The following is a 27,054-nucleotide window of genomic DNA, read 5'->3' on the forward strand; positions in this document are numbered from 1 at the left end:
ACCCACAGCATATTGTGAAGGACAAGGCCATGCCAGAGGCCTTGTCACAGTCCGGAGCAGATGTAACAGCATCTGGGGTTAACCATGGAGAACCTCTGCTGGGCTGTGCTGCGACCATTCAACGTGTTCTATATGTAGAAACAACCCTCAGGCTGTGGCAAAGCCATGTCTCCGCAATATCCTTTCGTCCAGGAGTGGTAGTTCTGCAAGGTTCACAGGAGAGCTTCTGTGAAGTTTGGAAGATAGGAGGCGAGGTACTGGCGGAATTAAAGCTGTGAGGACAGGGCGTGAGTCGTGCTTGGGTAGCTCAGTTGGTAGAGCACTTGCCTGCGAAAGGCAAAGGTCCTGAGTTCGAGTCTCGGTCCGGCACACAGTTTTAATCTGCTAGGAAGTTTCATGTCCTATACACATATAGGAACGGAGGCAATGTTGTATCGACAGTCGAGTCAGCTAAGCTCTTTGCTAACTGTGTCTTAAATGTAAACAACATGTGTTCTGTCTCATCATTTCATTTGGAGTGAAATGGTGTGGATGTGATGTGAGTAGTACTGTTCAGGATGCTTAAATTATGGATCAATGACGAGGCCGTTGTGGGCCATTATTGGAGATGATTGTCCATGTCAATCCTTTGATCTCAAAAATCTGTGATAAAGCACTCACAGTAGCTTCTGCCAAAGTGGAGCGTATTAGCCTGACATATGGATAATTTGACAGTGTATCCACCACTATTAACCACATGGAATGACATGAAGAACCCACAAAATATCAATGTGGATGCAGTGCCGTAGCTGATTGGGAGTGAGCCTCAGAGCAAAAGTTAGTGGGTGGGGGGGGCTGTCTGTGATGCTCGGCACACTGTTTGCACCTGTGGACAAGCTTCTCAATTGCTGCATCAATGTCAGGCCAGTAAACAAAATATCTCACTAGCATTATCATGTTGGATATGCCCCAGTGGAGAAGCCCAAGAGTCTGGAACTGCAGGACTGGTGGGATGAGAACACAAGACTTCATCCAAGTCCTTACTAAGGAGTTTTCCATCAACCACTGCCAGCTGATTATGAAAAAGGAAAAAAATTGCAAAGCAGGCCTGGCACCATAGCAGGCACCAATTGTGGACAGTCTTTCGACTCACATAGAGACACCTGACAGAGCACTGGATCTTGCTGAGTGGTTTTCTGTATGCACTTTGCTCTGACTGGAAGCATACACAACATATACTGCACTTGATCATCAGTCTGAAAACACAACGTCTGTTTTATAAAATTCTGGGGAACAGGATGTTGGTAACAATAATCTGCTGGGAAGTGAAATTCAAACAAAGCTGTAGATATGGCCCCCGCCAAATCAATTTTTGATAAACATTCACCATCTGCCAATTTCGCAAGGATTTCATCCGTTTGTGGGATCATTTAAGCATCCACTAATGACTTAGCATTAATGGTGGATTTGAAATCTCCACATGAATGAAGTGCCATTGACGGTTTGCGAATGACAACCAGTGGCGTAGACCATGGCTAGAGGTGACCAGTGCAGTGATGCCCAGGCCATGCAACCCATCAAGTTCCTCCTTGACAGCTGATCCCAAGGTGAAGGGAATAGATTGAACATGACAAAATGTAGGTATGGCTCTTGGTTTGGGGGTGATGTGTGTCCAAAACATGACACCAAACTCATGGCAGAGATAATCCAGTTCCTGGAACATAACAGAGTCAGAAAGAAAATCTACCATGTCTTGAAACCCACAGACGTGAATGCATTGAGACCAAAAATGCTCTTCAAAGTTGTTCTGACTGCTGCCAAAGATATGATTGCCCTTGTGATGAGTTGATACTCGACATCAGTCGTGATTTCTCCTTGAACAGGAATGGGCTGGTTTCCATAACAGACCATATGACAATTTGTGGAGGAGAGAGCAGGTTGAGCCATTCGATGGTATGTTTCCAGGCTCACAAGGGCACAGAGGACCAGTGTCAACCTGAAAATAGAATGTTGCTGCTGAATTAACGGCATGATATAACTCTTGCTGGGGTGTTGAGCTGGTGGCAGAGGACTGGCTTTACACTATGCACTTCTGTGAACGCCACGTACCATTCTTGTCGCTAAAACTGCTGTATCTACACTCTTTTTGACAACCGCTATGTACATTAAAATTATGTTGGCTGGTAACTGCACACAAATAATGACAAGAACATTAACACAACTAATAACTGTTGAAGTACAGAGTCCTATAACTGACAACTAAATGCACATTGGCATGGAGCTGGTCTGACTCTAGAACTTGAGAAGTTATTTTATTTTGTTTTCACTACGAGTTTTGGCAATTCAGTATGCCATCTTCAGGTCCCATATGCATCTCTCAAAAATTATTAGTATTGGCATACTGGGGCCATCTGTTTGTGGACATCATGAATTCTCAAGTGCTTCTTTTGAAGACTTTACTACGAGTATGTCAACAATATTCTATATCCCATTTTGTTACATTTCAGCAGCCATGCTGTTTGTCTTCCTCCTTATCAAACTGTACCTTGTCCAGCAAGGTTGCTGTTTCTCTCCCCAACTGTGAACTTTTGGAGCATCATGGGCAGGGCCATCCAACCAGCTCAAGATTTTGACAATCTAACTCATCAATCAGACAGAATTTGGCACGGTAATCCCACAGGAGGACATCCAGCATCTCAGACAATCAGTGCCATGCCGAATAATTGCTTGCATAAGAGCCAGAGGTGAACCGAAGTATTATTGACTTTCTCTATTTGTGAAGCTTTTTCTCTTGAATGAATTGTACAATTTTTCTGAAATTGTAATCATTTGTTTGTCTGTATATGTACATCACATTACCAGTTTTTGTCCCGTTTGAATAATTTCTTTGTAGTGCATCTTTCTTTGTCTTAGAGTCTATATTGTACTTATGAGTAATCTCTCATGTTGAAAATAGTCCCACTCCACTGGAAAATAGCATACCTCACTTCTGTTTACAAAAAGAGGATGCAGAGAATTGCACACCAATTTTGCTAATGTATGCTTGTTGAGGCTTTTAGAGCATATTCTAAGCTGCAACATCGTGATGTTGCCTTAGAAGAAAAGAACCTTCATTAAAAACTCAGCATCGATTCAGGAATAAAGCCTTCATGTGAAACATAGCTTGCTTTATTCACTCACGATATCTTACAAGTATTACATTCAGACAAGCCGTTATTCCGTCTTCTTAGATTTCTGAAAGGCACTCCTTGACCCTGTACCATAGTTTTGACTAACGACTAAGATACAGTAATATAGAGTACCTTCACAGATATGCGAATATCACTAGAATGCAGTATCTTGTATTCAATGGCAAATGTTTAAACAGAGGTGAAAGAAATGTTGAGTATGGCTCAGTAAAGTGTAATAGGATCTTCTGTGCTCTCTGTACAAATAAAAAGTTTATCACATATGAGCATACAATATGCAAAAGTGATAAATTCTAGAGTACTGTTGCACCATAGAGAGCCACTGAGTAGGCATGACAGCAGATGCTGAACAAATTCAGAGACTCTGCATGGAAAAACACTACACCCCACTCAGGTTGTACAGTGGGGACACTGTGTCTTATGTCTTCTCTGTGTTTTCTGAAGAACTGTGTGGCCACATAAGCAAAATTAAAACGTTAAAGTTCTTGCCTGCATGCCTAGTCATCACTTTACTCTCCCACTATATAATGTTTGTTCATCTTTATTAATTCAATTGTTGTTACTGGTCATCAGGTTTTTTCCAATCTAGCTGTATATTTTTTTATTTTATTTTATATTTTTGTATGCTTGATGGAGATTGAATATAAGCGAAGTACTTTGTTGGTGTAATATTTTTTTGCACTTAGGGTATGTAAATGCTCTGAGACTGCTCTTGACAATATCTTTTAGACAAATCTAGGGAAAAACGTCATACCACCAAAATGATAGTAAATGAGCTATTTGGTTCATGACAAGCAACACCTTGTGTTAAATGTTGAAACTTGTCACAATAAAAAATCTATTAAATCTTGAGTTCAAGTCGGTAATAGATTAGTCAAAAATTGAGAACTTTAGGAGATTGCTCAAAGACATGAACTGGATAGATGTTTATAATACTTCTGACTCAAATGGAAAATACAAAGCATTCATTAATAAAGTTACTTCCCCTTTTGAAAATTATTTTCTCCTATAGGTAAATTAAATCAAACATAAGTCTAAAAATAAACCATGGATTACACAAGGAATAAACATATCATGGATAATGGCATTTTCTATGACCTGTCATAAGCATTTGACTGTGAATCACAGCATTCTCTTGAGTAAATTAGAATTTTGTGGTGTCAATAGCAGTGTTGCAAAATGGTTTGAGTCTTATCTAACTAACAGGAAATAAAGGTTGTCGTTGGGAAATACCTGTGCAGTACAATAATATCAGAAATTGAGTCTGCCTTGATGCAAAACACCTTGTTTATTAACTTGTTTATTTTCCCAAACTAGTTTCGGTGACAAATATCACCATCATCACTGTTTTTTAAATCTAAAACATTCAGAAAATAGCATAGTTATACAAACACAGTGACACATTATTACATTTTTACTATTCATTTTTTGAAATATATTTGTAAATGGATACTTTCATACTACCTTATTTATTGTACATTATAGCATGTTTTTGAGAATTATTGTCGCTGTTTGCAACATATTTTCTATGCTTTTTTTTCTGTTGCCGTTTTTTCTCAGCGAACATCATGTCATCTGCAACTGTGTGGGCGGCTGTTAGTAAACGAAATACTAGAGGGTGAACTTCGTATGTCAGCAATATACACTTGGGGTTTCAGTAGTGTTGTGGAATCCAGTTATTTCGTGTGTACTGGGCTGTTGCTTAGTTATTCGTGTAGTCACATTTGTTGGATGGTATGTGGCTGATTCTATACACAGAAAAACAAAACTTTCGCACTTTGGTTATGATCAAGAATATTATGCCATCTTGCTGTTCGCGTGTGTTGCGAGAGGTGTATCACATGTTGTGAGAAGGCTGTGAAAACTGTAGCACGAATTATGATGACTTCTGTTCCTGATTTATGTCTTTGTGTTGATGGAGAAATGGTTATTTTGCCTGTGTGTGCTTTCTGTTGTGTGTCCTTGGTCAGCTCTCTCAGAGTGGTAAATAATGTGTTATTCCAAAGTGTTGTGTTTCTGTTTATTACATTTTTTCCCTTTGACTATAGCTTTTGTTTGTAGTAATTTTCTTCTATTGTTAGTTGTCGGTATAGACTGTTGCTGTTTTTCAGAATGTGTAGATTGTTTTCAATATTAGTGGGGTTATGGTTTTTGTTCATTAGGTGTTCTGCAAAAGTTGAATTTGTGAGCTCTCATGTGCTCCATTGCTTTTTCTTGTACATTAAAGACCTCTCATCTGTTACATTTCCAGAGGCTGGGTGCATTACAGATTCCCTCCTCTCACCATATAAGGGTACATCAAGCATTATCAAACAGGATTGTTTTGTTAGTCCAGGTGTTATGATGTAGGTGGAATATAAAGTTGGATCGGCATACTGATCTTCAAATTCAGCACTGACTTAATTTTTATGGATGACAGTGTGTGGCCACATCGAACAGCACAGGTGGAGGAGCTCTTGGAACGAGAGGGTATTCTGCAAATGGATTGGCCTGTCTGTTCGCATGAGTTAAATCCCATCGAGCACATTGGAATGTGGTCAGGAGACATATTGCAGTGTATCCACTTGCACCAATAACCGTCTAGCAGTTGTCAATCACGGTGGTGGAGGAATGGAATGCCTTACCACAGGAACTCCTTGCCAGCTTTGTGGCCAGCATTGCAGCACATGGCAGCACGTGGCAGAGTAGGCACTGTTGTCTGTGGTGATCACACATCCTACTAAGAACCATGTCCCAACTTTTGTAATGTCCAGGAGACCAGCATAAATTTTGATGACGTAGTTATTAACTGTGAATAAAGCTGTCATACGTGTTCGTCTCATTGCATATTTCTTTTTTATCTTCTGTACTATAATGTAGCACTTTTTTCTGTGTATGGTACAAGTTTCATCAAGCTATGTTACCTGGCAGTGACACATTATGCTAAAGTTACTTTCATCCTTAAGTTCTGCACAAATTTATTGTCTGATTATTATTTTCAGTATTATTCTATTCAGTATTATGCAAAGGCATATTTGCCTTAGAAAATGAAATTAACTTATACTAATGATCTTTTACTGAATTTAAGAGCATTTAATTACTCTTATATAGCCAGCTGTTTATGAAATTTTTCTTGAAATAGTATGTGATACCCATTTTTAATATGTAGTGTAAATGATTTCACAGGAGTGTTACTTATGGATGAAGGCACAGATACCTCCTGAAGGCACCCACAGAAATTCCTATTACGTTAGTTACTTGGACACTTTTATTACTCCTTCTGCTGTAGTTACTGGTAGTCAGTTGAAAGATATATCAAAGATTCCATGCCGAGAAAAAACACCAGTGAGGGGGTCCTTGGTAAGAGTTCATGAAAGAAAAATCTGATTGTGTGTTTGTCTGGTTTATAATATTTATAGTACTCAATTGTGTACCTTATTACATTATTCTTTGTCTTTTTCTTGTAGAGTAAAGCAGATACCAACCAAGAAGACTATTATCAACAGTCTGATTTGAAACCTGTAAAGTATATCCCTGAAGGACCTTCTGATTCATTAGATAACCAAGAAGAAACTGACTTTTCGTATGACAATAATGAAAAGCAAGATGTTTTGAGTTGTTCTACATCTTCACCTCCCTTGCCGACTGAATCATTCCTTTCTTTCAGAAAAGATTGCATTCTAAAGAACTGGAAAATGCAGGTTAATAACAAAACCATGAGTGACGTTACAATTCATGTCAAGGGCAACGTGGAAGTTGCAGCACACAGACTAGTGTTTTTTGCTCAGGCTCCTTCGATATTATGTGATATTTCGGAAAAATCAGGAGAACAAGGTCATCTGCAGTGGAAAGATGTGTCATTCAGCTCAGCTTTAGCATTTCTGCATTACATTTATTGTGGGAGTGTAGAGGAAATTTGCTCACTACAAGAGGATGTGAATGATATTCGATCATTAGCTGTAAGATATAATAAGTCTGAACTTTTGAACCACCTTGACAAGTTGAAGAACATGGGTAGTAGTGCTTTAAAGCACTTACATGATGAATGTTTGAATAGCAGAACAGGAGAGAAATATAACAGTAGTAAACCAGAAAGAACAAGCAGAATGTCCGATACATTTCAGTCACATTCTGAACTTGATATTGAAGATTCAGCTGATATTCCTCAGCAACGAAACCTACAGCATTGTAAGGAAATTGGTAAATGTGAAGATTCTGCTGCTGATAACTTCTGTGATATTGATTACACAGAATATAGGTCTAACCCACAAAGATTTGAGGAAATATTGAGTAAGTCACAAATAAAGGAAAATGATAATAAAAGTGATAGATCGTCTCCAGATATATTTTCAGAATCACACACACCTATTAAAACTAATGATATTCAGCGTGATAATATTGACATTCTCTCAAGTATGCTTTGTAAGCTTACATCAGGTCATGAGCCAACAAATATAGATGATTCCGTAACAGATGTGCATGAAGATGCAGATTCTGTTTGTGATTTAACTCAAGGAAGTCCAGAAGACTATCATACTTCAGACTGTGAGCCAGCAAAAGTAGTAGAAGTACCAGATGAGTCTTTATCAGAGAGGCCTGAAGATGAAAACGTTTCTTGTAATTTAGCACCAGGAACTCCTGAGGAGTATCATTCCATTAATTTTGCTGGTGTATTAACAACCACTCCAACACCTGCAAAGAGAAAACTATCTGATACCATCTTGACACCATCCAAATGTGATTCTCCATCAAAAAAAATCTGCAAAGAGAGAGACAGTTCACCCTTGCAATTAGAAAGCATAAATCCAACTAAAGTTTTGAGCATTCCAACTGATTCTTTCATTGATACAATAGATTTAACACAAAAGAGTGATGGATCATATGAAAATGAAGCATATCAACAAAATTGTGCAGGTAGCTCTAGTATGGAAGAAAATAATCAACCAGGTAGTGGAGCTGCAGGAACTAATGGCAGTTCATATGAGACTCTCCCTCTGACAGCTTCAAAGATTCATTCTTTTGAAATAGGAAAATCAGATAAAGAAATTCAGTATAATTTGAATAACTGTTCTGAAGAAACTAGTAAAGGAAATGATGCATATTGTTCTGACAATTCCACTGCTGTTCCAGAAAATCATGAAAATACTTCATTGCCGACTAGTCCATTGGAGTTTTGCAGAACAGAAGAAAGTCCAGATTATGGAATCACGACATTTGCTTCACCAAAAAGTACATTGAAACCTATAGATCAAATAACAGAAGAAACACATGCCAATTCTCCATTATCTGGAACCCCACTGGCTCTTCGTTGTTTGTCTCAGTTTCCAGATGCAACTATGAGGCGTAGTTTATCTCAGATGATGTCTCATTTAGTTGACAAAGATACACAGTCACTTATTTTGGCACATGATGAAGTAGAATGCAAGCAGATTTCCTCAGATGTCACTAGTGCTCATGATTCTGACACACCAAAAACGCTTAAGCAAACAGGTATGGATTCCTTAAAAATGATGCTGGAGGATTCTTTTGTTGACCAAATCCGAGATAACTCATTTTTCAGGGAGGAATTTGTAAACAGCCCATCTGGATCTCATAGAACTGAAACACATGACAACAAGGTAAATGATGAGAATTCTGGAAATCTAGAATACCAATCAATAACTCCAGTCAACAAATCAAGTATATCTGAAGAATTAACACCTTTGCCTGACTATAGTACAATGAAGACACCACAGCTGAAGGTGGGTATTGTTAATCTGTTTTATTACAGCTCCTTAGCTTTGTGTGTGTGTGTGTGTGTGTGTGTGTGTGTGTGTGTGTGTGTGTGTGTGTGCGTGTGTGTGTTTCCTTATTATATTAAATATACCTTATGTAAACAAAAGTAGTGTACAGCAATGTGGTTGTCACTCACGTCATGTAAAGATTTACATGACCTTCAGTTTTTCCACACCAATGAAAGTTGGTCTCCATAGGGGGAGCTGCTAGTGTAGTCTATTGTTAGAAGTTCCAACAGAGAATGAATATTAGAAAAGGTTGATTTCTGTTGTGCTGAGTATCATCCTAAATCATAGCTGTGGAAAGTTTTATACACAATATGATACAATTTAAAAATAATTACCTTTTTAAATCAGTGTTTGAGATTTGGAAAATATTCTTCTTCCATGGCCACTATCTATCTTTGATTCAGTTAATCAAATAAATAATCTTGAAGATGAGTGTCACTCTGGGCTCCCAACAACAGTTACTAAAAAGGTAACCACATTTTTTGTTGGAACATATTGCAGGGAGATTGGTAGAAGAATGATATGCATAATTTATTTTCTTGTAAATGCTGGTCTCTGCTAGTTCATTGAATGATGTTTCCAAATATTTAGAATCACTGTATCTGTTAAGGTAATATCTGACTTTAATGGCATTCCCTTTTATGTTAACTCTGCCTTACTAACACACCCTAACACACCTTATTAATAGTCCTGATACACTACTGTTATATGCACAAAGTCAGCTGCCATCACTGCCATCTCCAGCCTCTCACTGCCATCTCCAGCCTCTCACTGCCATCTCCAGCCTCATATGACACCAGAACAGCCCAACAAAGTGCATGTTGGCAACACAAATCAAGGGGGCTATCATGTTCAGGTCACCAAGTACACCACAGTGCCATTCCCTTTATGAACTGTTTCTCGTTCCATCTGCAATTACTGCCTTATCATCCACTATAGGCAGAAATAATATTTTTAATGAATTAGGACAGACATATTTGTGAATTTCTGGGTCAGGGAAGTCTATGGAGCAGTACTGGATTTTATACAGTTTGAAATTTGCCAGAGAGGATGCTGATATCAAGTCAGGTCAGTTGTAACTGTGGATCACAGCTCAGTCAGCCATCAGCGTTTGTTGGTAAGCACCAGGAGACTAGCAAGTCATATATTTAGCTCTTTCTGTTATTTTCATTGTTGTCTGTTTAATTCTTAAGTTAGTGATGCTAGGATGGATAGGGTGTGTGCAGATGTGGGAGGGGCTGGATGCAGTTCGCAAATAGCTAAAGATGCTTGTGGCTGCGGTCAGCCGTCTGCTGGCTGCTGTCCCAGGGTGTGGCACCAGTGCATCGTATGGGACATGTCAGGTGTCACTTGTTTCACACATGTGCTCTGCTAAAGAGGCACCTTCCAGTGTACCCGAAGTGGGGGATCCATGCTTACTGCCGGGAGAGTGGGAGGTTGTTACAGTTTTATGTTTCTGAAGATGGAGAATCAGTGTGATGGATGCTGGCCATTGGCCTCACTCATTTACTCTGTGAGTTGACAGATGGCCACTCCTTTAGCAGGGTCTGAGCAGGCACTTCAGTGTTATGCATCATATGGAGCACCTGAAGGAAATAGCATCATTTGCTGAAAGGAATTCCAATGTGTGCTTGGTATGGCTGTCAGAGGGGGCATCATCCGAGCTGTGGAGGTATTCCTGCCTGCTGGTAACGAGGGTGCATGCTATAGTAGTCTGCAGGTTGTTGCTGCTGTAGGCATCAATGATGACTGTCACTTGGGTTCTGAGCCCATCCTCAGTTCTCATGGGCAGATGGCAGAAGTGGTGATGACTGCTGGCCTCGCTCGCAGGGTGCAAACAGAGCTCACAATTTGCAGCATCGCACTCAGAATTGATCGGTGTCCTTTGGTTTGGAGACAGGAGGTTCTCAACCAGAGGCTCCATTGATTCTGTGACGGTCATGGCTGCAGATTTCTGTACCTGAATTATTGGGTGGGGATGGACTTAAGAGGAGTTATGGGAAAAGTTTAAATTTATTTTAGTTTATGCTCTTGACACATGCGCCAAGTAAGTGGATTATGGATGGATAAGAGCCTACATAGTTCAATAATCAAATTCGGAAAATGCTGAAGACACAGAGGTTATTGCACTCCTGCTTCACAAAAGAAAGCGCAAATTTCGACAGGCAGAAGTTAGTAGAATTTCATGTGCCCGTAAGAAGATTAGTCAGCAAAGCATACAACTACTTCCACCATAGTACCATAGCGAAAGATCTTTACAAGAACATGAGAAAATTCTGATCGTACGTAAAATCATTAAGTGTCGAAGGCTTCTATCCAGTTAATTCATCGAGTCTGGGGTAGCAATAGAACACAGCGAGTCTGGGGTGGCAATAGAACACAGCAAAAGGAAAGCTGAAGAAGTTTTAAATTTAATGTTTAAGAAATCATGCAGATGGATCGTGCAAAAATACTGCCGGTGGTCTGTCGCATAGACTCCTGCATGGAGGACATAGGAATAATCTTCCCTGGAACAGAGAAGCAACTGAAATAGTTAAAAAAAAAAAAAATAGATCTCCAGGTGCAGATGGAATACCAATTCAGTTTTACAGAGAGTACCTTGCAATATTGGCCCTTACATAGCTTGCAATTATCGTGAATATCTCACCCGGCAAAAAGTCCCAAGCGGCTGGAAAAAAGTGCAGGTGACTCCTGTCTATAGGAAAGATAACAGGACAGACCCACAGAATTATAGACCAATATCCTTAACATCGATGTGCTGCAGGGTTCATAAACACATTCTGATTTCGAATATAATAAATGTCCTTGCGACTGAAAAGTTTCTGTCCACAAAACAGCATAGTTTTAGAAAGCATCACTCATGCGAAACTCAACTTGCCCTTTTCTCACATGATGTCCTACAAACCATGGATTTAGGGCAACAGGTAGCTTCCATGTTCTTAGATTTCTGGAAAGCATTTGACACGGTGCCCCACTGCAGACTATTGAAGAAGGTCCATGTTATGGATTGGGTTCCCAAATATGCGAGTGGCTCAAAGACAGTAATATAACCCAGTACATTGTCCTTGACAATGAGTGTTTATCAGAGACAGGGGTATCATCAGGAGTGCCCCAGAGAAGGGTGACAGGACTGCTATTCTTCTCTATATACATTAATGATCTGACTGATAGGGTGAGCAGCAATTTATGGCTGTTTGCTGATTCCTGTAACATTCAAATACAGTATTAGTATTGTGCTGCTGTCGCATTGATTAAATATCTAGGTGTAAATTTGCATATTGATGAGAAATGGAATAAGCTTGTCAGGTTGGCAGTAGGAAAGGGGACTGCTCAATTTCGTTTTATTGAGACAGTTTTTGAGAACATGTAGCTCATTTATGGAAGAGCTAGCATATAGAACACTAATGTGTGTTTGGGGTCCTCACCAGATCAGGTTAAAGGAAGACAAAAAAGCAGTACAGAGGTGCGACACTAGATTAGTTACTGGTGGGTTCGAAAACCACACAAGTACTTCACAGATGCTTCAGCAACTCAGTTGAGACACTTTTTGCAAGACACCGTTGCAAAAATTTAGAGAACCGGCATTTGAGGTCAAATGCAGAATGATCCTACTGCTGCCATTGTGTATTTCGTGTAAGGACCACAAAGGTAAGATGAGAGAAATTAGTGCTTGTACGGAGACTTGTAGCCAGGCTTTTTTCCCTTGCTCTATTTGAAAGTGGAACAGGAAAGAGAATGACTAATAGTGGTGCGTAGTACCCTCTTCCACACACCGTGTGCTGGGTTATAGACTATGTATGTGGATGCAGACGCAGATCACTGCTAACCTTGACCTGAAGCCATACCTGATGCCTCCCCACACCATGTCGTCAGGATTAACATTGCTACGTGTTTTCTAAACATCGGAAGAATGTGACCTCTCCCCAGGTTGCCTGCCTCCATACTCACTGATGATGATCATTCTGGGTTGTGCAGAAACACAATTCATCACTGAGTACAGTGTGACAGCATTTGTAAATTTCCAGGCTTCACCACCACAACACCACTCCAGACACAGCCTAAGCCTAAGCATGAGACCATAATTCCATAGTCCAGCTGCTGCTAGTCTCGTTCCAGTGGTGCAGGATGACAAGCATGTTGCAGGGAGTCTATTACCTGTTCTCAGACAGCAGAAACAGATGTAAAGGGATTATGATGTGCTTGGTGCACAATGAAGAGACAGCTGGTCCATCCAATTACTGAGCATGGCTCCCAGCATAGAATGCTTGACTTTGACTGTTTCACAGCCAGTGCCACCTGGAATCTTCCCACAACTCTTGCTTTTCTGAATTGCACAGATGGGAACTATCCTTGCAAACATATCCTTCATTCCCATTACCCCTTCCTGGCCACCACCTTCACTAGTCTCTCTTCTCCACCTGCTTTGCTCCTCTTCCCTACTATCCCTACAACTCTACATATGCCTTCATCCCACCAGTGCACCTACATAGTCCTTTGCCCTTATGTACTTCTCTCCTCTCTCTTTTCCCCTTTGCTTCCCCCCCTCCCCCTCCTCCCTCCCAGTTTCCAGCACAGCCCCACAATGTTACACCTTGCAGCCTATTATCCTTACCTTACCATGTCTCTGCATACTCCCACAGGAGGCACTAGTAACTTCCCCCACCCCTGTCCATTCCTAGCCCACACCTCTTCTGTATTGCCAGTAGCTGACATTCCTGCCTGCCTCACATCCAGTCATAGTCTGGCCTTGGCACCCAGAGGCACTAGTGGTCATATGTGTGTTAGTTATGCATGTGTGAATGTCAGTGTTTTTGTTGTTAGTTCACATAATCAAATTGGAGGTAAGTGATGTGTGTTTGTTAAAAGTTGTGGATTCAGACAAATCCTTTATTAGTGAAGATCACGATTATAATTTTAAAAATCTTAATTTCACCATCTTGGTAATAGAGGATTTCTCTGAATTCACAACTTTTATGTATGTAAATGATGACTAACTGAAACCCTCAGCTGCTGACAGGTGTTGTTGATATACCTCGATGTGGACAGCTGAAAATGTCTGCCCCGACCGGGACTCGAACCCAGGATCTCCTGCTTGCATGGCAGACGCTCTATCCACCTGAACCACCAAGGACACAGATGAATAGCGCGACTGCAGGGACTTATCCCTTGCACGCTTCCCGTGAGACTCACATTCCTAACTGTCCACAATTCTACATATGTAATGTACCTTATAGACATTTGCCCATCCACTCATCACTCGCGCACGCTTTGGCGATTCCCGTAAGAGTTTGGGCAACCTGTGCGCATTCACACAGACGAAGGTCACTGGCTGGGTAGCCTTTAACTATATATATACGCACAGGTTGCCCAATCTCTTACGGGAATCGCCAAAGCGTGCGCGAGTAATGAGTGGATGGGCAAATGTCTATAAGGTACAGTACATATGTAGAATTGTGGACAGTTGGGAATGTGAGTGTCACGGGAAGCGTGCAAGGGATAAGTCCCTGCAGTCGCGCTATTCATCTGTGTCCTCGGTGGCTCAGGTGGATAGAGCATCTGCCATGTAAGCAGGAGATCCCGGGTTCGCGTCCCGGTCAGGGCACACATTTTCAGCTGTCCACGTTGAGGTATATCAACAACACCTGTCGGCAGCTGAGGGTTTCAGTTAGTCATCATTTATTGCAGGGAAAAGCTGCACGCTCATCAACAGTATTCTGTTCTTTCGAGAACAGGTACTGTCTTCATATATATTTTATGTATGTTTTATTTATGTTTGACAAAGGATTTAGTCTGATGGCCAAATAATATCTATCTATCTTTATTCAATACCAATGGCCTTGCCGCAGTGGTAACACTGGTTCCCGTCAGATCACTGAAGTTAAGCGCTGTTGGGCTGGGGTAGCACTTGTATGGATGACCATCCAGTCTGCCGAGCACTGTTGGTGAGCAGGGTGCACTGAGCCCTTGTGAGGCAAACTGAGGAGCTACTTGATTGAGAAGTAGCGGCTCCAGTCTCAGAAACTGACATATTTCCGGGAGAGCGGTATGCTGACTGCATCCAGTGACGCCTGTGGGCTGAGGATGATTTGGTGGCTGGTCGGTACCATTGGGCCTTCATAGCCTGTTTGGGAGGAGCTTTGTTTAGTTTAATCTTATTCAGTGTGGCTGTCTGCCATTCAGCATCTACTCTCTGTTGTGATTGGCAATCTATCCTTTTCTTATAGCTGGCAATATCTACTTACCACAGAGACAACTATGCAAATACACGAACTTAAAAAAACAAAGTTATGGAATTTTTAGATTTTCAGCTATTACCATGTTATCAGGGAAAGTGAAATATATTATACTGATGGAAGAAGGGGATGAAATGCCACGTGCTGGAGGTTAAAAAAAGGTTGCAGGGAAGATCCAGAAGTAACATTCTTATTTAATTTGCCAATGTTCCTACATGTCCGTCTTTTTTAAGGATGGAGTTACAGCAAATTTTCTTTTCACTTTTAGTAACAGAGATATTGATAGCGTATTTCTCATTCAGTGATTAAAATCCCATGAGCTTTTGATTGAGCTCTTCTCGGCCATTGTCAGATGGTAAATGACTGCCATGTTGCTGTGGCCTCGCTATTAGGGAGCTGTGCTGCTGGCTGTGTTGCCACTGGTGCTCTTTTCCTTGCCAAATGTGGGAATGTTTTCATCTTGTGTCTGTCGCACCTGCAATGGCTAGGTCCCAGGCTGTGCCGAGCTACAAACTGCCATTCTTATTGAGAGTGTTTTCAGCTATTTTATTTCTACAGCTTCTTTTATAATGCTATCGCAAAATCCCTTGTTCTCATAATGACAGATGTTTCATTGAACGGAAATCAATATGTATTTTCTAAATCATTTTGTCCCAAGGCTGATTTTTCAGGATAACATAGTTGTAAGCACCTCTTGTGGTCTGCCTGGTGTTGCTCCATAGTGTGTACTGTTTGGCGGAGGCAGTAGCAACCACACTGACATGGTATGTTGCCCATTTCAAGATTATCCTTCACAGGCCCCCTGAGCTGTCATATTTTTTCTGGGGGTCTGAAAACTGATGAGATGTTGTCTCTCTTCAGAAACCAACTAATCTTTCCAAACATTGTGCCACAGAAAAACTAAAACCCAAGTTTTTTGTTCTCTCCTTTGGTGGTGTTTTTCCTACATGGATCAACAGAAATAGCCTGTGATACCTTGCGGTGATGTAGCTATTCTCCAGAAATCTTTTTGGAGATGACTTAGTTCAAGGGGCCTATGGCAGAGTGAACCAACAACAAATTGCATGCTTTGAGATATTCACTTCAACCACAGAAGGAAAAAAATCAGTGAGATACTAAGGGTAGCAAATGATATTCAACTGTCTCTTATCAACTGTTCAGTGTTGTTTCTTCACTTTTGAAACACAATGTACACATTACCAGCCTGAAAAATTATGATCATTACAAGAAAGTGCGGTAAAAAGTGAACAACTTTGCTGTATGACAGTCTTCATTCATTCATCTAAGCAAAATGTTATGAGCTATAAAGATACAGTGCCGTGTCCAGTTTAAACAGATTTTTGGGGGACCTCTTCATCATTTGTCAACACATCTCCACTGGAATTTCCAGTTGTCTGTGTAGCAGTTGGTGATATCTTGAAAAAGTCGTGGTAAATAGTGGGAATGAAGCGTAACATTGGCTCATGGTCTTCCTTCTTTACACTTGTAAGTGCTCATTCTCTGGGATATTGGAGGCTCAGGGCAGTGTTTTGAAGTTCAGCCGGACAACCTCTAACTTGTTTAGATAAGCTCACTTTATAGTATCCTGCACCATCATTGTGAGTGTATTTAAATTGTATTACATTGGGCTTCTCTTTGCTTCTCTGCTGGATCTTATGTTCATCCGAGCTACTACTCGACGAGGAATGTTTTTCCTGTTTGTTAAACTGATGTTAAACTGGCAAAGCTGAAGAAATCACCACGTCTTATTTCCACCACATTGAACTTTTGTTTCTTGGTTCTGCATGTTTTGGTTGCCTTCCTTGTGCTTCGCCTTCATAGGATTCTTCAAAAGATATAATTTTTCTTTATGTGAACCTACAGCATACACATTCTCCATGTGCATCTTCAGAGGTCCAGCATAGCATGCAAAGAAGTTAAATAAAGCATGACAACAGATGTGTATTCAAAATTATGATCTTTCATACATTTCATATGTCGAAGTGAATCAACTATGTTCCTGAGATTCACAATGTTCGACAACTATAATAATCCATAAGTAACAAGTCTATATCAATTGTTGTGTGTATTCCACAACATAATTCACACTTTACTCCCTAGATGGCAGCTCAGCACACCCTGATGTAGATTGTTCACTTTCGCATACAAGCATAGACTCACATAATTGTACACCTTAGGAGACCATTTTACAACTTTTTAAACAAAGTTTACAGCATAAAATGTACCTTCACTGTTTGATTGACCTGAGAGTGGCACTTATTAGTCACTGGAGTCTCACTCAGTGTCAACATAACTGTCATTTGACCCACGTGAACTTTTGTCTGCAAAATGGTCTGCCATCTTGTCACTGTATTTAGTTCACGTTCACACCAAAAATAGCTTTAGATCTGAGACACACCAAGAGCACCAATATTAAAAATTTCCCTCACTGTCAAACCACAGTCTTGGTTCATTATGTTGTATGAATATTTGTGATAATCTAAATCATCTGCCATAGGAAACTTAAAATGTCGAAGTCTGCAGTTGGTTCTGTGGCACAACACTTTCCAGTTCTAGCGACAGATTTTCAGCATCTGAGACAACTTTAGCACGGTGGACAAGAGTGTTCAGAATGCCACGTTTTTGTGCTAGATGTTGATGGCTGAGAGAATGCAGATACCGATCCATGTGTGTAGGTGTCGTGGAGATGCTGTGGCAGAGGTTCCCATTGGTTTTCCAGTGAATGAGGACGTCCAGGAAGGACAATGCACCATAAACCTGATGTGGTCGTGAATGCTGTCCAGGTGTTCTACGAATTCTCCCATCTGTCAGTATGAGGATGAAGGGATTTTGGGATAGTATTATAAAAGAAGGTGTAGAAATAAAAGTATCTGAAGACACCATCAATAAAGATGATGGTTTGCAGATCAGCATAGCCTGGGACCTGGCCATCGTGAGGTTGAAACGGACATGGCAGAAAAACTTTACCATAATTGGTGAGAAAGGGAGCACCAGTGACTCACAATCAGCAGTGTGGCTACAGAACGGCGAGGCCCTGGCGATGTGGCAGTCATTTATAACTTGACAATGGCCAAGGAGAGCCCATGGGATTTTAATCGCCTGATGTGACTGGAAGACGGAGAAGATTTTATTAATTCATATCGCTGTGACACCATGCGTTCATGTAGTATATTTATCCTCAACTGTCTTTAGAACTAATCACATATATACTGTGACCAACTCTAGTTATAATGCAGTACGTTCAATTTGGATTCCATAAAGATAAAGAACACGTAGGTCTTTGTTGACTTGATTGTCATGTGCGGCTAGGATGACTCCTGTGTTCTTTACTTGAAACCAACAACATTCCTGAGAAACAATGCATGTAAGTTGTCATCACCCCAGAGATCTCAACCAGTAAGTAATTTATTATGAAAATGGAATATCCAAGGATTGAAACTGATTCATTTTATGAAGTAATACATGCCTGAAGTCTGACTAGCATGTAGATGTGGCACAAAAACTGTGTTATATAAAGGAAATTAGGATAACTACTGTTACAAAATACTAAATAAAGAGTAATACATCTGAATGGATATAGTAAAAGTGTGAAATGTTTAATCCAGCCAAAACAGAAACTTGTTTATTCCATATGAGCAGGCACATGGCAGATGGGAACTAACCACTTTCTGCAACAAATTAGTACCCCACAGTGACTGTTCAAAGTATCCTGGCGTCACTCGTACTGTGTGATCTCGGGCCTTATCGTACACACCACAGTTCTTGGGCAAAGGCTCAAAATAAGAATCATCATCATATGGAAAGTGGCAAGAACGGTATGGTGGCCCTGCTCCAAGTCATTCTTTCTGAACTCCAGCACAGTTACTTGTTTACAATGATTTATGTTATGAGTCCCCCCATGAACCATGGACCTTGCCGTTGGTGGGGAGGCTTGCGTGCCTCAGCGATACAGATGGCCGTACCGTAGGTGCAACCACAACGGAGGGGTATCTGTTGAGAGGCCAGACAAACATGTGGTTCCTGAAGAGGGGCAGCAGCCTTTTCAGTAGTTGCAGGGGCAACAGTCTGGATGATTGACTGATCTGGCCTTGTAACATTAACCAAAACGGCCTTGCTGTGCTGGTACTGCGAACGGCTGAAAGCAAGGGGAAACTACAGCCGTAATTTCTCCCGAGGACATGCAGCTTTACTCTATGATTAAATGATGATGGCGTCCTCTTGGGTAAAATATTCCGGAGGTAAAATAGTCCCCCATTCAGATCTCCGGGCGGGGACTACTCAAGAGGACGTGGTTATCAGGAGAAAGAAAACTGGCATTCTACGGATCGGAGCGTGGAATGTCAGATCCCTTAATCGGGCAGGTAGGTTAGAAAATTTAAAAAGAGAAATGGATAGGTTAAAGTTAGATATAGTGGGAATTAGTGAAGTTCGGTGGCAGGAGGAACAAGACTTTTGGTCAGGTGATTACAGGGTTATAAATACAAAATCAAATAGGGGTAATGCAGGAGTAGGTTTAATAATGAATAAAAAAATAGGAGTGCGGGTTAGCTACTACAAACAGCATAGTGAACACATTATTGTGGCCAAGGTAGACACAAAGCCCATGCCTACCACAGTAGTACAAGTTTATATGCCAACTAGCTCTGCAGATGATGAAGAAATTGATGAAATGTATGACGAGATAAAAGAAATTATTCAGGTAGTGAAGGGAGACGAAAATTTAATAGTCATGGGCGACTGGAATTCGTCAGTAGGAAAAGGGAGAGAAGGAAACATAGTAGGTGAATATGGATTGGGGGGAAGGAATGAAAGAGGAAGCCGCCTTGTAGAATTTTGCACAGAGCATAACTTAATCATAGCTAACACTTGGTTCAAGAATCATGAAAGAAGGTTGTATACCTGGAAGAATCCTGGAGATACTAAAAGGTATCAGATAGATTACATAATGGTAAGACAGAGATTTAGGAACCAGGTTTTAAATTGTAAGACATTTCCAGGGGCAGATGTGGATTCTGACCACAATCTATTGGTTATGAACTGCAGATTGAAACTGAAGAAACTGCAAAAAGGCGGGAATTTAAGGACATGGGACCTGGATAAACTGAAAGAACCAGAGGTTGTAGAGAGTTTCAGGGAGAGCATAAGGGAACAATTGACAGGAATGGGGGAAAGAAATACAGTAGAAGAAGAATGGGTATCTCTGAGGGATGAAGTAGTGAAGGCAGCAGAGGATCAAGTAGGTAAAAAGACGAGGGCTAATAGAAATCCTTGGGTAACAGAAGAAATATTGAATTTAATTGATGAAAGGAGAAAATATAAAAATGCAGTAAATGAAGCAGGCAAAAAGGAATACAAACGTCTCAAAAATGAGATCGACAGGAAGTGCAAAATGGCTAAGCAGGGATGGCTACAGGACAAATGTAAGGATGTAGAGGCTTGTCTCACTAGGGGTAAGATAGATACTGCCTACAGGAAAATTAAAGAGATCTTTGGAGAGAAGAGAACCACTTGTATGAATATCAAGAGCTCAGACGGCAACCCAGTTCTAAGCAAACAAGGGAAGGCAGAAAGGTGGAAGGAGTATATAGAGGGTTTATACAAGGGCGATGTCCTTGAGGACAATATTATGGAAATGGAAGAGGATGTAGATGAAGACAAAATGGGAGATAAGATACTGCGTGAAGAGTTTGACAGAGCACTGAAAGACCTGAGTCGAAACAAGGCCCCGGGAGTAGACAACATTCCATCAGAACTACTGATGGCCTTGGGAGAGCCAGTCATGACAAAACTCTACCATCTGGTGAGCAAGATGTATGAGACAGGCGAAATACCCACAGACTTCAAGAAGATTATAATAATTCCAATCTCAAAGAAAGCAGGTGTTGACAGATGTGAAAATTACCGAATTATCAGTTTAATAAGTCACAGCTGCAAAATACTAACGCGAATTCTTTACAGACGAATGGAAAAACTGGTAGAAGCGGACCTCGGGGAAGATCAGTTTGGATTCCGTGGAAATGTTGGAACACATGAGGCAATACTAACCTTACGACTTATCTTAGAAGAAAGATTAAGAAAAGGCAAACCTACATTTCTAGCATTTGTAGACTTACAGAAAGCTTTTGACAACGTTAACTGGAATACTCTCTTTCAAATTCTGAAGGTGGCAGGGGTAAAATACAGGGAGCGAAAGGCTATTTACAATTTGTACAGAAACCAGATGGCAGTTATAAGAGTCGAGGGGCATGAAAGGGAAGCAGTGGTTGGGAAGGGAGTGAGACAGGGTTGTAGCCTCTCCCCGATGTTATTCAATCTGTATATTGAGCAAGCAGTAAAGGAAACAAAAGGAAAAATTCGGAGTAGGTATTAAAATTCATGGAGAAGAAGTAAAAACTTTGAGGTTCGCCGATGACATTGTAGTTCTGTCAGAGACAGCAAAGGACTTGGAAGAGCAGTTGAACGGAATGGACAGTGTCTTGATAGGAGGATATAAGATGAACATCAACAAAAGCAAAACGAGGATAATGGAATGTAGTCAAATTAAATCGGGTGATGCTGAGGGGATTAGATTAGAAAATGGGACACTTAAAGTAGTAAAGGAGTTTTGCTATTTAGGGAGTAAAATAACTGATGATGGTCGAAGTAGAGAGGATATAAAATGTAGACTGGCAATGGCAAGGAAATCGTTTCTGAAGAAGAGAAATTTGTTAACTTCGAGTATAGATTTAAGTGTCAGGAAGTCGTTTCTGAAAGTATTTGTATGGAGTGTAGCCATGTATGGAAGTGAAACATGGACAATAACCAGTTTGGACAAGAAGAGAATAGAAGCTTTCGAAATGTGGTGCTACAGAAGAATGCTGAAGATAAGGTGGGTAGATCACGTAACTAATGAGGAGGTATTGAATAGGATTGGAGAGAAGTTTGTGGCACAACTTGACTAGAAGAAGGGATCGGTTGGTAGGACATGTTTTGAGGCATCAAGGGATCACAAATTTAGCATTGGAGGGCAGCGTGGAGGGTAAAAATCGTAGAGGGAGACCAAGAGATCAATACACTAAGCAGATTCAGAAGGATGTAGGTTGCAGTAGGTACTGGGAGATGAAGCAGCTTGCACAGGAGAGAGTAGCATGGAGAGCTGCATCAAACCAGTCTCAGGACTGAAGACCACAACAACAACAACATGTTATGAGTAGCCAGATAATTGACAGAGCAGACAGCAACTGTCACTAGATTTTTAAAACACACATCAGTTTTGTGACTCCATGCATTATCAAACAATGGTTCACCGGAACTGAGGTAGTGAGGAGGAAGCATTAGAGCCTGGTACAAAGTTAGTGATCCCATAATTGCAACCCATAAAATGCTGGACAGTTCAGTTATCACAGGGAGTGGAAATCATATGTCCAGGAGGAAACAGGGAAAGGGAGATGGAAGTAAGATAACCCCCATCCCCAGTTGGATCACCACTCTTTGGTGAGTTCGTGATTGGCTACCACGGGGCCCCAGCCTTTGGAGCACCTCGGGATAGTTTTGGGGATGTGTGCTAAAGTTTTGGTAGCCCAGCATCGGAACAGACCCTCATCTGTTTTTTCTTTCTTTCTTCATTCACCATCTCCTCCTCTCCCTCCACTTTGGCATATGATTTCTCTCTTTGTTTCTTCTTCCGCCCTGTGCATTCCTGAAGGCTGGCCCATGCATTTGACACATAACAGGTGACTGGGTAATGCACAATTTCCAGTGAGGAGTCGACAGATAGAGTTCGCACGTACTGCTTGGTACAGGCCGTGCCCTGGTATCACATACTGAAGGTCAATCCTTTTTTATGGTTAATCTGTTTATTATTCAGAAAAGTATTATATAATGAGACTTTGCTTCTGGAGACCAATTGTGATTTTCAAGCCCAGCAACTGCTTACATTTTTACTCCTCCACAGCTATCATGTTTTTATTGAGGCCCATTGTACACTGAATTCCTCACATGGTGTTATTTACACTCAGCTGCTTGATGGTGTGACTGAGGGGTAAAGCCCAGCTTATCTCTCTGATCAGGTTGTCACTGCGGTCCATCTGGTAATGAAAGAGGTTGATGCAAACTTAGTGCCTGCACACACTCTTTTTCTCACATTTGATCGAGTAGTGCACCCGTTGAAGATTAAGGCATGGTCTGACCGTACATTCTAAACCTGATGTGTTGCTACCAGTGTCATCGCTATAACCAGGTTTACATGTCTTTTCAAAACTCGGCCAAGTGTGTTACTTATGGTGGGCATGCTCACGAGGGTGATTGCCTGCCTCCTGCTGTATCAGTTGTAATGGCAACCATGCCACCTCATTCCATGAAAGTCACGTGTATCTCAATGAGTAGACCATCCAGAAGATTCAGTGAAGGAAAAGGTACCCTACTCTGTCACTCTTTAAGTTGTTGGCTGGTCGAAAGCCCTGCATTTTACCATACAGCACATATAGTACAGTTCTTGCTATGCCTCGCTCCATGAAGAACATGGTCATGTAGACCTGTGATCTCCAGTTCAGTACTGCAGTTTGAAATCGCCCATTCCCTTCTCCTACAGCTGCGCAACAAGCTGCCAAATCTTCACCCCCGGCAAGAAAATCATCTGCTACACAACTGGCAGGCCAGGAAGGACAAAAAGAATGCTCCTGTGAAGACTTTTTATGTCCCTTCAGTGAACAAACATCTGAGTCTTCATCTGCAACTGTAAAGGCTGTAAGAAATTAAACAAAGGCAAACAGTCTTCTCCTTCCCTGACTCAAAAATTCTCTTCAACAGTGACGCTGCATAATACCACACCCAGCCAACCTCCATTTTGCCAGTGCGTGCCTCCTACCATTTTTCTACCTTGGAATCTGCAGGCCAACCCAGGGAGAATGTTGACACCTCTGGACATGTCATGGAACAAGGTCCTCCAGGCTCCACACCCTGTAGCAGTGAGTCTTCAAAGCCTGGCACTTGGCAGCCGCTGAGGTGATTGTCCTTCATTTATTCCCTCCTTCCCATTCCCCATTATGACTCTTCTCCAATGGAACATTTGTGGCATTAGATCCCCAACAAGGAGACATTAGACTGTTTGTGGAACAACTGTGTACACTTGTTTTCTGCCACCAAGAAACAAAACTGTGTTCTTATTACCACTTTGACATCTCAGGTTTGCTTCCAGTCTGCTTTGACCTTCCCTCCAAGGTAGATATTCCATCTCATGGGAGAGTCATGCTGCTCATCCAGAATGTTGTTCATAGACAAACCACCCAGCTGAACACCCAGCTGCAAGCTATTGCAGTCACACTTTTCTTCCTCATTTCACATTTTCTCTTTGAAATGTCTATGTCCCTCTGGCATTTACTGTCACCAGCACAGACTTACTCCAGTTTATTGGTCAGCTCCTTCACCTCTTCCTGTTGCTTGGTGTCTTTAATGCTCACCATCCACTTTGGGGCTCTTTGAGAACTTGTCTGAGAGGTTGCCTCTTGGCTGACTTTCTCAGTCAACTCAACTTCATCTGTCTTAACACTGGAGAACCCACATTCCTTTCAGATCCACACACACCTGTTCCCATCTGGACCTCTCATTCTGCACTGCCAGCTTGCTTGTTGTCTCAAGTGGTCCATTCTTTCTGATACATACTCGAGCGACCATTTCCTGTGCACTATCTGTTTGCTGACTCCTATCCCATCTGAGTGTAAACCCAATTGGCAGCATTCTAAGGCCTACCGAAGGTTTTATTTCTCCCTGGCGACCCTTTCGACAAAACAATATTTTCCCTGTTGTAATGACCAGGTAAAGTATCTTACAAACGTTATTGTTACCGCCACAGAACCTTTCATACCTTGCATTTCATCTTTACCATGTCATGGCCCGGTCCCCTGGTGGATTGAGTTGTGCCGTGGTGCAATTTTGCAATTTGCACGTGGGGGCATATGCTAGCTGTGGTTTTAATGATCGTCCTCTGATGACGAACTGTATTCATTATAAACGGTTGCATGCATAGTGTTGCAGCATTCTTTGGGATAGCAAAAGGACTATCTGGATTTCATTTTCTAGTTCTCTTAATAGTTTCACTCCCTCTTCCGTCATGTGGGGCAACCTCCGTCGCCTCTCTGGAACGAAGGTCCATTCTCCGGTTTCCAGCCTGACAATAGCAGACAGTGGACCCTATTGCTATTTCCTAAACACCTTGGGCCATTATTTTGTGGAAAATTTGAGCTCCACCCCTTATCATCCCACCTTCCTCTTCTCAGGATTGTGAATGCTACAATGCCACCTTTACTATGAGGGAGATAGACCATACTTTCACTGTGTCTTGATCTGCCCCAGGGCCGGACGTGTTTATATTAGATGTTGCACCATCTTTCTCTTGTGGCAAGTACTTTCTCCACCATACATACTGTCGCCTTTGGGCAGATGTCATGTTTCCCAGACGCTGGCATGAAGCAACTGTTTTACCTATACCTAGGCCATGTAGCTGCCGCCCCATTTCTTTCACTAGCTGTGTTTGTAAGGTGATGGAACATATGATATATAGCCGGCTGGTATGTTAGCTAGAGTCTTGCAATGTACTAACCACTGCACAGTGTGGATTTTGAGTGCAACGTTCTGCAGTTGACCATTTTGTAACTTTGTCAAATCAAGTTGTGAACAGTTTTCTGCGGATATACCAGATTGTGACCATGTTTCTTGATTTGGAGAAAGCATACAACACCTGCAGGAGAACTAGTATCCTCCGTACTCCATATATCTGGGGCCTCCGAAGCCACCTGCCCCATTCCCTTCAGCATCTTTTAAAAGACAGAGTTTTCAGCCCTTTTTCCAAGAGAACAGGGTGCCTGTCCTAAGTGTCGTCCTCTTTGCTATAGCCATTAACCCTATTATGGACTGTCTCGCGCAAGGCATTTCTGACTCCCTTTTTGTCAACGCCTTTGTGATCTGTTGCAGTTCTCCACGTACTTATCTCCTCGAGTGGTGTCTTCAGCGATATCTTGATCATGTTTGTTCGTGGAGGATTGACAATGGCTTTCATTTTTCCACTGACAAAACCATTTGTATGAATTTCTTCCACTGTCTTTACGTCTTGGGCTTGTTGCTCTTCCATTCATTGAGACATTGAAATTCCTTTGGCTCTCGCTTCATAGGAAACTTTCTCCATCCTCCCACATGATTGATCTAGCCACAGGTAAGTGTCCTCATCGTCCTACGTGTCCTAAGCAGTAGTTCCTGGAGAGCAGATCGGACCACCCTCCTCTGTTTTTACCAATCCCCTGTCCATTCAAAACTAAGACTATGGGTGCTTTATTTATTCCTCTGCATGTCCTTCCATCATACGCTGTCTTAACACTATCTACCACCATGGAACACATTTCGGTATTGACACATTTTACACTAGCCCGCTTGAGAGTGTGTATGCAGAAGCTGCTGAACTACAACGTGTATGACCAGCGTATGTCCTCTTCAGTGAATATGCATGCCATTTGTCTGCCAAACCCGGCTACCCATTCTATGCCCTCTTTTTTGATGACTCCGTTGACTGCCAGTATGGCGCACGCCCTGCTTCTCTGTTACCTCCTGGAGTTTGCTTTCAGTTACTGCTCTGACAACTTAAATTCACACTACCTACCGCATTCCTGATTGGGGACGGTGGGTGAGCCCTTCACCACATTTGCTTCATGCGACGTACAGTGTCCATCTTGTATTTCATTTGCTTCCTAAGGATACTACTCCGGTGTGGATCTATCGCTGTAAGTTTATCGATCTTCGCTCACGGCTTAGTGATAGCACCTTTGTGTACACTGATTGCTCTATGGGGTGTGCCTTCGTCATTGGCGAATGACCATTTTTGGCACCATCTTCCAGAACACTGCTCGTTTTTTACAGCAGAGCTCT

The 27,054-nt window shown here is 41.5% G+C and overlaps 1 protein-coding gene across 3 annotated transcripts in view; it reads left to right on the top strand.

Moving 5' to 3' along the window:
* LOC124802863 overlaps positions 1-27,054 on the top strand; it is a 232,542-nt gene that overhangs the window by 127,936 nt on the left and 77,552 nt on the right. For all 3 annotated transcript variants that reach the window (XM_047263901.1, XM_047263900.1, XM_047263902.1), the window contains 2 exons: positions 6,333-6,506; positions 6,614-8,887. In XM_047263901.1, the coding sequence (XP_047119857.1) occupies positions 6,333-6,506; positions 6,614-8,887 (2,448 nt within the window). The remainder of the gene's footprint in view (positions 1-6,332; positions 6,507-6,613; positions 8,888-27,054) is intronic.

The sequence above is a fragment of the Schistocerca piceifrons genome, chromosome 6 (genome assembly GCF_021461385.2).
Source record: "Schistocerca piceifrons isolate TAMUIC-IGC-003096 chromosome 6, iqSchPice1.1, whole genome shotgun sequence".
NCBI classification, from domain to species: Eukaryota; Metazoa; Arthropoda; class Insecta; order Orthoptera; family Acrididae; genus Schistocerca; species Schistocerca piceifrons.